We start from the raw sequence: 13,145 nt of genomic DNA, 5'->3' as shown, positions 1-13,145 counted from the left end.
TCACTTAACCAAGACTCCTGGACTCCCAAGACCAATACTCTGCAACTGGGTCTAGTCCAGACATTCCAATAAGCCCAAGACCCCTGGGGGTTATGCAGCCCCTCTTATCTTCCCAAGCTCCTCCACAGTACCTTGTAGGCTTTGACAAAGCGGCTGAACACAGGGAAGAACATAGCTGGAGGTGTGGTCTTAGAATTCTCCCCAAAGTATTCCACTACAGACTCGTAGGCCTCCTGTAGATGACTCCCATCAGTCCAAGGCATCACCCCTTCACCTGAATACCATCCCACTCCAGCCCAGCCTCCAACCCAGGAAAGGAAGTCCTCCAGCACACTTTTTCCTGATCTCAACAGCTCTTCACTCCCAACACACCCTCCCCATCATTGTCCTGACCCTGTAGCCCTCTTCGATGCCTGTATTCCACCCCTTGAGCCCATTGCTGATAGTACTGATAGATATACAGGAAAATCAAGGGCAAAGTTTTAGTTTTGATCTTTATATCTCTAGGATCTGACTCATAAAAGATAATGGATTGAGAGGTATCCCAATCCCCAGGACAGTCTGGTGTGCCTACCCTGTGCCCATCACTCCCTAAGGTGCCACCCACAGGCCAGAGCCCTGCCCTGTCAGCCCACCTGGGCTGTCTTGCCATCGGCCAGCAGCTTCTCCATAGTGGGGCTGTTGACCTTCAGAAACTCCTTCAACACCGTATTATCATCTTGGCACATGAATTCCCGCCGTGTCTGCTCCATGCCCCGCTGGAGAGCTCGGGTGTCCTGAAGGACACTGTCTAGGGACACTGGAAGGAATGTAGGTGACCCCATCAGGGAGAGGCAGAATCTTTCTTGCCCTTTTTGGGGGCAGTCAAGGTTAAGTGACTTGCCCAAGGTCATGCAGCTAGTAAGTATCTGGGGTCAGATTTGAACTGAGGTACTCTCATTTCTTATTCTCCTTCCCTCAGTCATCCCTCTTGGCCAGTCTCAGGGGAACCAAGATGCTTGGTTTCACCTTCCCCCTGGGTAACCCTGAGGCCTGAGAGGTCAATCAGCTACAGGGAAGGAGGAGGGAGCCTGTCGACCCCTCCCCACTCCCACTCCCACCCCCAGCCCCATACCAGCCCCAGCCTTGTCCAGAAAGTGCAGGTCAGCGTGGAAACAGGTGAGGTTGGGATACTTCTCTCCAATCACCTTCACCAGGTAGTGCAGCAGTGTCTGTTTCCTGTCTGTCGATTTCATCTCCAGCAGCTATGGGGAGGGGAGGTGATCACAGGGAGCCAAGACCACCCCCAAGATGGGCCAGCATGACCCCCTCTATCAGGCTTCCCTCCCCCCAGCCCAAGGTCTAGTTGAGCCCCTTACTGCATCAAGGCTTTGTAGCCTGAAACCATAGGCTGCTCCACGTTTACTGCTGTTCATGTAATTCCCAAAAGCCAGGACAATCTGTAGAAAGGAGAGAAGAGAGGGAGGAGGGTTTAGCAGGCCCTCTACCCAAAGGAATTTTTTTTTCCTTAAGAGAAAGGAAACAGATTTTTCTATGTTCTGAATGAGTCTTCCCTGGAAGTTCTTCAGGAACAAGGAACCACATCCCCCCTCCTTCAGACTAGGGACTCCCAGACAGTAGCTCCTTTGTCCCTCGAGGAAGCTGTGGTATGGAATGAGCCCTGGATTTTAATTGAGGGTCTGGATTCAAATTCAAGCTCTAGCATGTAACATGTGTGTGTGTGTGTGTGTGTGTGTGTGTGTGTGTGTGTGTGTGTGTTAAGGGATGCCTAGGCCAGTCATTTTGAGTCTTTGGAGTCCATTGATAAAATGAATAGTTTGAATGAGAACAAATGTTCTTAGTTTTTCTTGGTGTCAACACAATGATATAACACTGTAGCAGACTGAAGAGTTTATGGACCTCTCCTCAGAATGTTTTTAAATTATCAAAATAAAATTACCAAAGAAATCAATTATATTGAAGTCAATTTAACAAAATATCTTTTAAAAATAAGTTTACAGGGGCAGCTAGGTAGAGCAGTGGATCATGCACCAGCCCTGGAGTCAGGAGGACCTGAGTTCTCATCCAGCCTAGCTTTTTGACCATGGACAAGTCACTTTTAACCCCATTGCCTTAAATAAATAAAATTAAAAAATAGGGGCGGCTAGGTGGCACAGTGGATAAAGCACCGGCCCTGGAGTCAGGAGTACCTGGGTTCAAATAAGGTCTCAGACACTTAATAATTACCTAGCTGTGTGGCCTTGGGCAAGCCACTTAACCCCATTTACCTTGCAAAAAAACCTAAAAAAATAAAAAATAAAAATAAAAAAACAAGAAATAAGAAATTATTGCAAATATAGAGATTTAAAAAGAAAAAAGTAAATTTACAGACTCCACATTGAGAAACCTTAGATTATATATGCTCTTTGAAATTTCTTCCAGGGGCAACTAAATAGCACCATGGATAGAGCACCAGTCCTAGAGTCAGGAGAGATCCAGTTCAAATGTGACTCCAAACACTCATTGTGGTATGACCCTGGATAAGTCACTTACCCCCAACTGCCTCAAAAAAAAATTTCCTCCAGCTCCAAATCATATGATTCCACTCTCATCTAATTAGAAGGACCTTGAAAATAGGGATTCTATTACCACCATCAACACCACACCCCATTAGACTAAAATTTCCTAAAAATAGGTTTGGGATTGTGGCCCAACACAAGGAAATGCCATCCATTTGACAAACACTGACCCCATTTCTTCTCTTCTTCCATCCCCTTACCTCTAAGATGTTCCGGAGTTTATCAGAAGACTTGAGGGATATGGAAGCAGCAATAATGGCATTCAGTTGCTGTAGGAAAGGAAACTAAAGGTGAGGACATGGACTGATGGAGAGGGGAATGAAAGGCGAGTTCATGACCCTGAAGTCAGGAGCAGCAAATAATTGCTGCCATTTTGAAATGCTTTGTAAACTTAAAAACATCAATGTGAATGTTTATTATTGGAGTTTGGCTGAGGGTTCCTACTTGTCTTCCCAAATGCCCAGTAATTTTCCCTCACATAGAAGAGGAAGCTCCAGATCCATCTTCTAAGACAGACCTGGGTAGAAGCCCTCACCAAACAAGGTCCCTGTGGTACTGCTGGCATCCTTAAATGTCAGATGCTGACCCCATGGACTCAAGCATGCTTCCCATCCAGTCCAGACTCCCTAAGCATACATACTGGCATGAGAAGTTGAGCGGTGTCTGGGAAGTTGCCCAGGAAAGCCAGAGTGGCCATTCTCTCAGACAGTCGGGGGATGCGGCTGAAACGCAGCATGAATCGATCCTCATCTGACAGCTCCTCCACTGGCCGCTGCTCCTTCTCGTAGCGTCCAATGAGGCTCAACTCATACTCAGTGGGGAGGAATCGTGTCAGGAGCTCCAAGAAGTCTAGGCTAAGGGCCTGCAAGTCATACCTGGGCAAGGTGGGTAGGACGTGAGTCATCCCAATGTACCACATACACACACACACACACACACACACACACACACACACACACACACTCCAAAGTTTTAATCTGAGTTCTCCTCATCATTACCTAGAGGACCACCAAACCATATATAATTGCCGATATATATATATATATATATATATATATATATATATATATATATATATATATTCTTCCTTTTGGTTTCTCCCATTACACTAGGGGCTCCCTGGGGGCAGATAGAGTCCTGGACCTAGAATCAGGAAGACCTGAGTTCAAATCTCACTTCAGACAGGCTAGCACAGGTCATATATACACTAGCTGTGTGACCTTGGACAGGTCACTCAACCTGTGTCTGCTTCAATTTCCTCAACTGTTCAGTGGGGATCCTGAGAGCCTACTTCCCAGGGATGTTGTGAGGATCAAATGAGTCCATATTTGTAAAGCATTTAGCATAATGCCTTGAACAGAATAGGTGCTTAATTGTTTTATCTCTTCCCCTAATCACCCCCCCCTTCTCCTCTTGTCATCCTCAGAGTCTGAGATCTTGGTGAGTAGGAACTGTCTCATTTTTTGCATCCCCAGAACTTGCTTGATTTAATTGTTTAATAAATGCTTTTTTATTCCTTAATTCAAGCCATATACCTCCAAACTCTGGGTGTCCTGGGCTTCCCTCTCTTTCCTCTGAATGAATAGATAGATGATTTCTGAATGAATCCTAGTTAGGTCTCTCTCTTTACCATCCCCTTATCCCTATTCCCTGTAGAGGCCCTTCCTTGTGCCTATCACTCTCCCTCCTACTCCCCAGAGCCTTTTCCATCAATTCCACTCATCCTTTAAGGCCTATTCAAACCCAGCTATTTCAGCCTACCAGGAACTCCAGAAGCAATTCCAGACTGAGACCTAACATCTAGACATCATTCTGTTTCAAGTGATTGTATTTTGTCTCCCCATATGTGCTTGCAGGTATCTGGTAGTCAGAGGATCGAGTCTTACATTTCTCTGTCAACTCATAGCTCCAAAGACAGAGCTAGACTGAAAATAGATATCAAGACAGAAAAAAAAATATCAAGAAAGATTTGCTGGTGATTCCAGGGGATGAGGAAGATAAAGCCAGAGAAGCTGGGTTAGAGGAGACAGGGCCCAAAAGAGCTGACTTAGAATCTTGATTCTGCAAATAACAAACAAGTTCCCTCCTCTTAGCCTGTTTCTTTTTTAGTAAAATGAGGGTGGATTATAATCATCATAGACTTCCTCTTTCTATTCCAACCCCAAATACATCCAGTGAGACTGGTACCGTGTGTGTGTGTGTGTGTGTGTGTGTGTGTGTGTGTGTGTGTGTATGTAAATAGCACAGTGGGGGATTTAGAGTACAAAGACCTGGGTTCAAATCCAAGCAATTATATCAAGGTCATCTGCATGACTAAAGGTAATTAATTATCCTAGGTCTCAATTTCCTCAAATATGAAAAAAGGAAGTTTTAGAGCTTTGGACTAGATGACTTCAAAAGTTCATTCCAGCTCTAAATTTAGGCTCTTGAAAGTGCTCCCCAAATCTAGAAAACTGGGACAGGAAAGCATGTAAAAGAGACTTGAAAATGAATGGATCTGAGACTGAAACTGAGATGGATCACTAGGTCCAAGCATGAGTTTATGTGTGCATGTGAAGAGTCTCATAATATGATAACCAGAATAATAATTATTATTGCACTTACCCACCACCTCCTGACAGAGAAGTGATGGACTAATATGCAGAATGAGACCCATTTTCTGTACATGACCAAAATAAGGAATTTATTTTGACCTTGAGAAAAATCAGTACCAAGCATTTATAAAGCACTTTAAGATGTGCAAAGAATTATTTAAAAGTTATTTCATTTCATTTACAATAACTCCAGAAAGTAGTTATCATTATTATCTCTGTATTTCAGATGAGGGAACTGGAACTTGGAAGAGACCAAACAACTTGCTTGGGGTCACACAACTTAAGTGTCTAAGGTGGGATTTGAATTCAGACCTTCCTGGCTCTAGGTCTAGCACTGTGCTGCCTATCTACCCTAGGGCTAGGACACTTTAGGTCTGTAGCACTGTGTTAGCTTAGAATTTAGAGCCATAGCAGAATCAGGAGTAGTCCAGACACACAATACATTCCTCTGTCCACTTTTCTTCCAATAACCTTTCCTTACTCATGGGTAAAAAAGGGAAGAAGAGCCCTGGGAGATCTCTGTTATGGGTAAAAAGAGAAGAAGGGCTCTGGGAGATCTCTCTTATGGGTAAAAAGGGAAGAAGGGCTCTGGGAGATCTCTCTTTCTTATGGCAAAGAAGGGAAAGAGAACCCTGGGAGATCTCTCCTATTCACGCGTATGAAGAGGAGAGCTCTCGGAGATCCTTCTTACTCATGAGTAAAAGGAAAGAAGATCACCATGAGAGGTGTAAGGAAGGAAGATAGTAAGGAAATATAGGACTAGAGCTTAGAACACTCACATCTCTATAGCTTGGCAGATTTGATCAGTGCTCAGGTTGCCTTTACGTAAGGTGATAGCCAGGTTCTTCGCCCGGTTGGCCTCAATGAGTGTCACCTTGCTTGGAGCCTTCTGTGCTGTCTTCGTTTTTAGGGCATTCAAGTCCAAGGAAGGTCCCTGAGATTTGGTCTTGAATTGTTCCTCAAAGTCACTCATATCTAGTTCCTAGCACAGAAAAGAAGACATGAGTTGGATCAGGGACAGAAAGGACCTGAGATACCATCACCAAAGATGTGAGACATCATACATGCCTTCTTTCATTTCCCACCCCAGATATTTCCAGTAAAGTTGGTGCTATGTCCCTCTGGAGCTCTTAGACAATTCTGCCCCATTCTGGGTTAGCATCACTTCAAATTCATTAAGTCCCAGGTATCTTCCACTATCAAGGATTCATGAAACACTGACTCAAAAGAACAAGATGGAGTCAGTACAAAAGAGTCCCAAGTGTGAGACAATACCCCCACCTGGACACTGAGTGGTCCATAGCATCCATGTTAATCTCCTAAAATATCATGAGTTGAAGTGGGTGAAGACCATACCTGTAGTACTTTCTCATCATTGATCTCAGTGAAAACAGTGCCTGTGATCTGGTTGGGCTTTAGGGCCACCCAGTTGAAAACTGGCATCCGGAACTTGGTCTGAATTGGTTTCTTGGCCTTCACTGTATAGACCAGAAATAGAGTTGAGTCCAGGGGTAGGGGAGGTGGTCACAATTAGACTATATAGCTAGGGCTGGGGAAAGAGATGAGTCCATGGGATGAGGTGGAGAATGAGAGTGGAATCAAAGGATTAGGGAAGTGGGAAGTGGGGTGGGAAATAGTCTGTGGCTTCAGGGGATAAGATGGGGTCAAGAAGAGTCCTAAGTGTGACTGATTAGAGTTCTGAACTGGATCAAAAGGGAAGAAGGTAGATGGACAGATGAGGGATTGGGGGCAGGAAGGAAGTAAGGTGAGTGGAATAGGAGGAGTACCAGTAAAATGCAGTTTTCTTATTAGGATCTCATGAATAGAGCTCCTACACATAATTACATCTTATTTCTCCAGACTCGAGGAGGTTTGGAGAAAATAGAGGAATATCAGGGTCATTGCCCACCTATAAAAGAAATCCCCATTGAAACTTCTTGCCCTGGCTCCGCTCACCTGCACTAGTCTCTGAAGTGGGTCCCCCAAAGGCATCAGGAAGTCCTCCAGGAGGAGGGGGAGGGGGCACTGCTCCATTCATCCCTGGTGGTGGAGGTGGTGGAGGTGGTGGTGCTGGGATTGGTCCAGTTCCAGGCAATGGTGGGGCAGGGGGTAGTTCCTGGGTACCAGGAAGGGGTGGGGGTGGAGGTGGAGGGGGTGCTGAGGGTAGAGTTTCCTGATGGGTAGGTGAGACGAGATCAGGAACTGGGGGAGATGGTGGTGGTGGTGGTGGTGGCGGTGGTGGCGGCGGTGGCGGTGGTAGAGGACACACAGAGGCAGTGGGTGGGAGATCTGGAAAAAGTAACAAGCAATTGGACAGTCATCTTTCTCTCTGCAGGCAGATTGCAGTTCCTGGCAGCAGTGGAAGGTAACAGAAATTTCTCAAGCTTCCTAGGAAACCCAGGTTTCCTAGCATGCATGGCTCCCAGGGAGCCTATTAGTTCAAGATCTGCCCTTCCCTTTCCCACCAGAGTCCACTCCTAACCCACCTTCTCTAGTAGTCCTAGCCCCCTTCCTGGTCCTGGTCTGTCCATGCCCATCTATCACCCAAACTTTAGCCCCAGAATAGGGACTTGGGAGAAGTTCCAGTGAAAACCTCTCTTCCATTTTCATTAAAAGGCTCAGGGGCACCCCTAAATCCAAATCCCTATTCAAGGATGAGAGATATGTAGTGTTGAAAACAGCTCAAATCTTCAAGTCCAACCTCCCTAATATTTGGATGAGGAAATCAGGGCCCACAGAGGTAAAATAATTAGACCAAGTTCACACAGTAGCCAATGACCAAGCCTAGATTCCACGCCAGGTCTACTGACACCTCAGCCTAAGCCCAGAGCATCTCTCCCTGTGATGCTCTCCTATCCCCTGCCTTTAGGAGGGTGGAGATGACCCCCAGTAGCAGGTCTCCTAATGCTCTGACCCCAAAGTACCATCTCTACCACCTCCACTCCCAAACCCCAGGCTTGCAACACCTGTGCTGGAGGAGTCGGGTGCCCCAAGCGTCATCATTTTAGTCGTCACTGTCTCAGTTGGAGTTGCTACAACAACCGGGATGATCTCAATGGTGATGTCTTCCCCAGGTCCTCTTAGGATTCGGATTAACCCTTTCTTCTCCAGCTCCTCCAACTTAAGCTCCAAGGCGGATGGTTGGACTGGGACTGGGCTGAGTCCAGACACCTTCTTGGGGTCAGGGGGCAGCTGGGAGGTACCCATGGTGGCACACTCACTGTGGCGCTCCTAGATATCACATCCCCAAAGAAGGAGAGGCTCAATAACCCCACTAAGAATATTGAGCCAAGCCCACTGAAAGACTCCCACTGACACCGAGTCCTTTGGTACAAGGAGAGTCAATCCCTAAATAAGCTTGTTTCCACACCCTGTGCCCACTATTCTTCATCATCTCTCCATATTTCCCCCAGGCAGTCCCATCATCTTCCACCTCCTTGCCTGCCAGTTATCTCCTTTCTGGTCTCCACATCCCCCACCTCTGACTTATGCGTCCTTACCCCTCTCCCCTCAACCTAGACTCACCCGGAGTATGTCCAAGTCCTTTCGGGTATGGCTCAGCTGCTTCTCCAGCTCAGCTATCTTGGCCATGGACTCGTTTTCTGCCTCCCGGAGCTGCTCTGTCAGCTATAGCACCAGCACATGGTGAGCACACCCACCCCTGGCTGCTGACATCGGGCGAGGGGGCGGGTACCAGGCAGGCCTGACACCCGGAAGGGGGAGGGAGGGGGGACAGGAATCCCTCTTGCTTCTGGGTCCTTCCTTTTTGCTCCTCCATATGTGGAGCTGGGATAGGGAAGGGGAAGAAGGAAGCCAACTGGCAGTAAGGTGGGCCACCCCTCACTGTCCCTGGCATAGGCCCCTCTTTGAATTCTACATTACTCAGGCCCCTTCCTTTTCCTGAATCAAAAGCTGCCATTACTCATTTCAGAGACCCTAGAATGTGTTCTTTTTTCATCTACTTGGCCTTTAGCTGTGAAGAATAGCTTTTGCCAACCCCTAGTTCAACCATTTTATTCTTTGGGCACCAGTAATGGGTATCATATCATCCCATGCCTCTATGCTGTCTCAGCCTGTAAGTGCACCAGTCTGCCTGGGAGGGTGATAGGGAGGGCAGGATTAGAGTGGGAAATAGGAGGACCCCAATGGACAAAACACGACCTGATTCTTCATCCCCCCAGTCTGCCTCCTCCTAGTGGATGTCAGTAATCAATCTCAAAGCACTCAGAGTTTTCTACTACAGGTTAGGGGAGAACCCTTGATGAAAGAAGTGGGGATGAAAGAGTGAATGTAGAGGAATGAGGCACCTGAGTAAGAATTCTGACTCTTAGGCTCCTAAAGTCACCCTTAGATATCCTGGGGTCCCTCCAAGAGCTAATCCCTCCTGTCCCCAGAATCTTGCCTGCTTTCAAAGAGGTCTCCCTACTCCCACCCTCTTACCAAGGCCACCTGCTCCTGCAGCTCATCCATATGCTCCAGAACTGCATTCTTGGTTTCAGTGTCCTCCAGGAGGGCACCCACATCAAACACATTGTCCAGATATGCTTGGATCTGCACCTGCAGCTTGTCGCTCTCTGTAAGGCGCAGCCTCTGCCACCATAAAAGGTCAAGAGGAAAGATCAAGAGAGTGAGGGACAAGAAAGGCCTCTTCCCCCAGGGTTCCTTCTCCCATTAAAAAAAAATTACCAGGGGCAGCTAGGTGGCACAGTGGACAGAGCACTGGCCCTGGAGTCAGGAGTACCTGAGTTCAAATCTGGCCTCAGACACTTAATAATTACCTAGCTGTATGGCCTTGGGCAAGCCACTTAACCCCATTGCCTTGCAAAAAAACAAACAAAAAAATTACCTCCAAAGACCCCTTCTCCAGGAAGCCTTGTGAATTTATCAGAAAAATTATTTTTTATTCCCTACTCAATGAAGTTCCCCATAGATGGACTCCACACACTGGCTCTTTCCTCAAAAGACACACATAATTTTCATGCCCTAGGCTTTCATGTACTTATTTATAATCAGCAAGCAGTCTGTAAATCTATCTAAGACCATCTTGTGCTCAGGTTATGGGGTACAATAGAAAGAATTTGGGGGCTTGGGAGCTTGGGGACCTGGAATCCTTAAACTGTAGTCCAGTTTCTGATGGTAACCTACTATGTAGGGGGCGGCTAGGTGGCGCAATGAATAGAGCACCAGCCTTGGAGTCAGGAGTACCTGGGTTCAAATCCGGTCTCAGACATTTGATAACTACCTAGCCGTGTGGCCTTGGGCAAGCCACTTAACCCCATTGCCTTGAAAAATTTAAAAAAAAAACAACTAGTTTAACCTACTGTGTAATCTTGGGCAAGTCACTTCTTCCTTGGGCCCTATATAAAATGATAGACTTGGACTAGATGGTCTGAATTCTTGGATCCCATGAGTCATAGGCAAGGGCCAGGGCTTGACCTGTGTGACCATCGATGGCTCTAGCCCGAGGCTGTGCCTTCACACCATAGGTTGTTTGAACAAGGTCTCCTACTGCTCACATTGCTCAGAGTATCACTGTGGGGAGAAGGGTTTCCCACCACCAGGGCTTACCTCCAGGTAAACATCCAGGCCCAGGTGGGTGAATTCATATTGCAAGAAGACTCTAAAGTTCATGTTCTCCACTGAATGAACCACAATGTTGATAAACTGCATACAAGCCACCTAGGAGTAAGAAAAGACAAAAATGATCAGTTTGTATGTGTGAGAACTGGATAACTTGCAGTTGCCAGATCACTATCCAATTTCTAATCCTGTTTTCCTCAATTTCACTTGCTCTCTGGTTCCTCTCCTCATTATTCCATCTGGATCCATCTAAACTCTTTTCCTAGTCCTCAGCACTACTTTCCTCAATCCCCTAAAAACTCTAGTTTTCCCTACAGTAGACCATTTATGCCACAAACTTTATGACTTCCCTGACTCCAGAGGCCTCCCAAAGAAGCCCCAGGAACCAATACAGCTTCCCTTGGAGAGATACCTAGGTCCAAAACTCCCCCAGTAAATGATGCAGGCATAGGACCTATGCATTCCAGTTCCCAGCTTGAAAGCCCTTGGGGTCTGGCTAGAACAGTTTTCCCCCCCTAGCCCACTATCCCCAAACTCACCATAAAGTCAATATTGCTATCTTCATTCCGGAAATACTCCATCAATCTCTCAAACCTGTTCTTCTCACCACACACCTTGCAGAAAGGCAAAAAAGGGAAGATGAGTTAGGATGTTAGATGGTGCCTGGATGCTCCCAAGTCACTGGGGCATCATGAAAATCTTCAGGCTTAAAGCCAGAGAGCTCTGAGTGAAATCCCACTATTGACATTCAGTTCATCATCCTCATCTGTAAAATACTCACACCACCTGTCATGAGGTGATGGGAAAAAGAGTAATTTGTAAATCTTGAAGCCTTATGTAAATATGAATGATGATGATGATGATGATGAGTCTTCTTTAAGTGGGAGGATCCTAACAGAAGAAATCCTCATTCCACCTTTCTACTGATTTCTTCTCTTCCATCATCTAAGTCTCAAAGTGTTTTCCCTTTTAGGGTAGAGTGGGAAGTGGGGGGGGGGGGCAGCACATTCTTACAATATAAAGAAGTAGCCTCATTTTTACAGGATGACAGTGACTCAACTGAGACTTAAGGCCTTCTATACCAGGAAAACACACACACACACACACACACACACACACACACACACACACACACCCTCTTACTCTCTGCTAACCACCAACCTAAAGTTGTTGAATTTCAAAGTATACACCCATGTTCTCTGAAACTTCAAAGAATCCTAGATTTATTGTATATTCAAGGGACCTCAGAGATCAACAAGTCTGACAGATAAAGAAACTCAGCCAAGGGGTGGCTAGGTGGCGCAGTGAATAGAGCACCGACCTTGGAGTCAGGAGTACCTGGGTTCAAATCCGGCCTCAGACACTTAATAATTACCTAGCTGTGTGGTCTTGGGCAAGCCACTTAACCCCATTGCCTTGAAAAAAATCTAAAAAAAAAAAAGAAACTCAGCTGGGTGACAGATACAGTGTTAGACTTGGAATCAGGAACTCTTGAGTTCAAATTCTGCCTCAGACACAAGCTGTGTGACCCTGGGCAAGTCACTTAACTTTGTGGTGCTCAGTATCCTCATTTGTAAAATGGGGATAATAATAGAAACAGAACATAGGGATAATAACAAAAACCCTGGGTTCTGGGTTGTGAGGATCAAATAAGAGCATATCTATAAAGCACTTTGCAAAACTTAGAAGCACTATTAACTGAAGGATAAAGAAGTTGTATGATTTTCTCAGGGTCAAACCACTAGTAAATGTCTCTAAGGTGGGATTCAAAGCCAGGTCTTCTTGACACCAAGTCCAATATCCAATATTCTACCACATAGGAGGCACAGAAAGTGACCTCTGCTGCTCTGTCTATGCTAAGAATGAGGAGGATCAGGGACAAGCCACCCTGCCTTGGTGGTCCCCCTTGGTTCCCTTCACTGCCTGCCTGCTGGGGAGCTCTAGGCTCTGCAAGTCTGATCCTATTATAATGCTCAGAAGCAGTTTGTAGTCTTCTCAGGCCCACGTTACTCTCGGAGTGTCATGCAAATAAGACACAAACCATGGCCCAAACAAGTACAATCAGGACAGTTCACCCTGTTCTACTGAGGGATCAGGGATGCCAGTCTGGGTACAATGCCAAGGTTTGAATACTTCATGAGCATTGCTGGTTGCCATGGCCCGCTCTGCAACTGACCTAACCCTGCCTGTCTCTGGGTTCACTTTCCTAGGTCAAAGCGCCAGATTCACATAGTAGGCAGATGACCTAAAATCACCTGAGGCACGGTCACCAAGAGTGGCAGTGAAATTTGTGGTCAGAAGGACCTGGGACTCAAATCCTGTCTCTTCTATTTACTACCTCAGTGATCTTAGGGTAAATCATTTAACCTCTCAATGAGAAGGCTGGACTAGCTGATCTCCAAAGTCCCTTATG

The 13,145-nt window shown here is 46.3% G+C and overlaps 1 protein-coding gene across 6 annotated transcripts in view; it reads right to left on the bottom strand.

Moving 5' to 3' along the window:
- The window catches only part of FMNL1 (formin like 1), an 86,725-nt gene that overhangs the window by 2,683 nt on the left and 70,897 nt on the right, over window positions 1-13,145 (bottom strand). For all 6 annotated transcript variants that reach the window (XM_074224362.1, XM_074224360.1, XM_074224358.1 and 3 more), the window contains 14 exons: window positions 11,272-11,346; window positions 10,721-10,831; window positions 9,593-9,742; window positions 8,678-8,779; window positions 8,119-8,383; window positions 7,109-7,441; window positions 6,509-6,630; window positions 5,932-6,134; window positions 3,199-3,433; window positions 2,759-2,827; window positions 1,359-1,439; window positions 1,115-1,244; window positions 636-799; window positions 132-233 (listed from right to left, as the gene is read on the bottom strand). In XM_074224362.1, coding sequence (XP_074080463.1) covers window positions 132-233; window positions 636-799; window positions 1,115-1,244; window positions 1,359-1,439; window positions 2,759-2,827; window positions 3,199-3,433; window positions 5,932-6,134; window positions 6,509-6,630; window positions 7,109-7,441; window positions 8,119-8,383; window positions 8,678-8,779; window positions 9,593-9,742; window positions 10,721-10,831; window positions 11,272-11,346 — 2,142 coding nt within the window. The remainder of the gene's footprint in view (window positions 1-131; window positions 234-635; window positions 800-1,114; window positions 1,245-1,358; window positions 1,440-2,758; window positions 2,828-3,198; window positions 3,434-5,931; window positions 6,135-6,508; window positions 6,631-7,108; window positions 7,442-8,118; window positions 8,384-8,677; window positions 8,780-9,592; window positions 9,743-10,720; window positions 10,832-11,271; window positions 11,347-13,145) is intronic.

The sequence above is a fragment of the Macrotis lagotis genome, chromosome 2 (genome assembly GCF_037893015.1).
Source record: "Macrotis lagotis isolate mMagLag1 chromosome 2, bilby.v1.9.chrom.fasta, whole genome shotgun sequence".
Lineage (NCBI taxonomy): Eukaryota > Metazoa > Chordata > Mammalia > Peramelemorphia > Peramelidae > Macrotis > Macrotis lagotis.
Note: the sequence above shows the minus strand (reverse complement) of the source record. Positions and strands in the feature narration are given on the sequence as shown.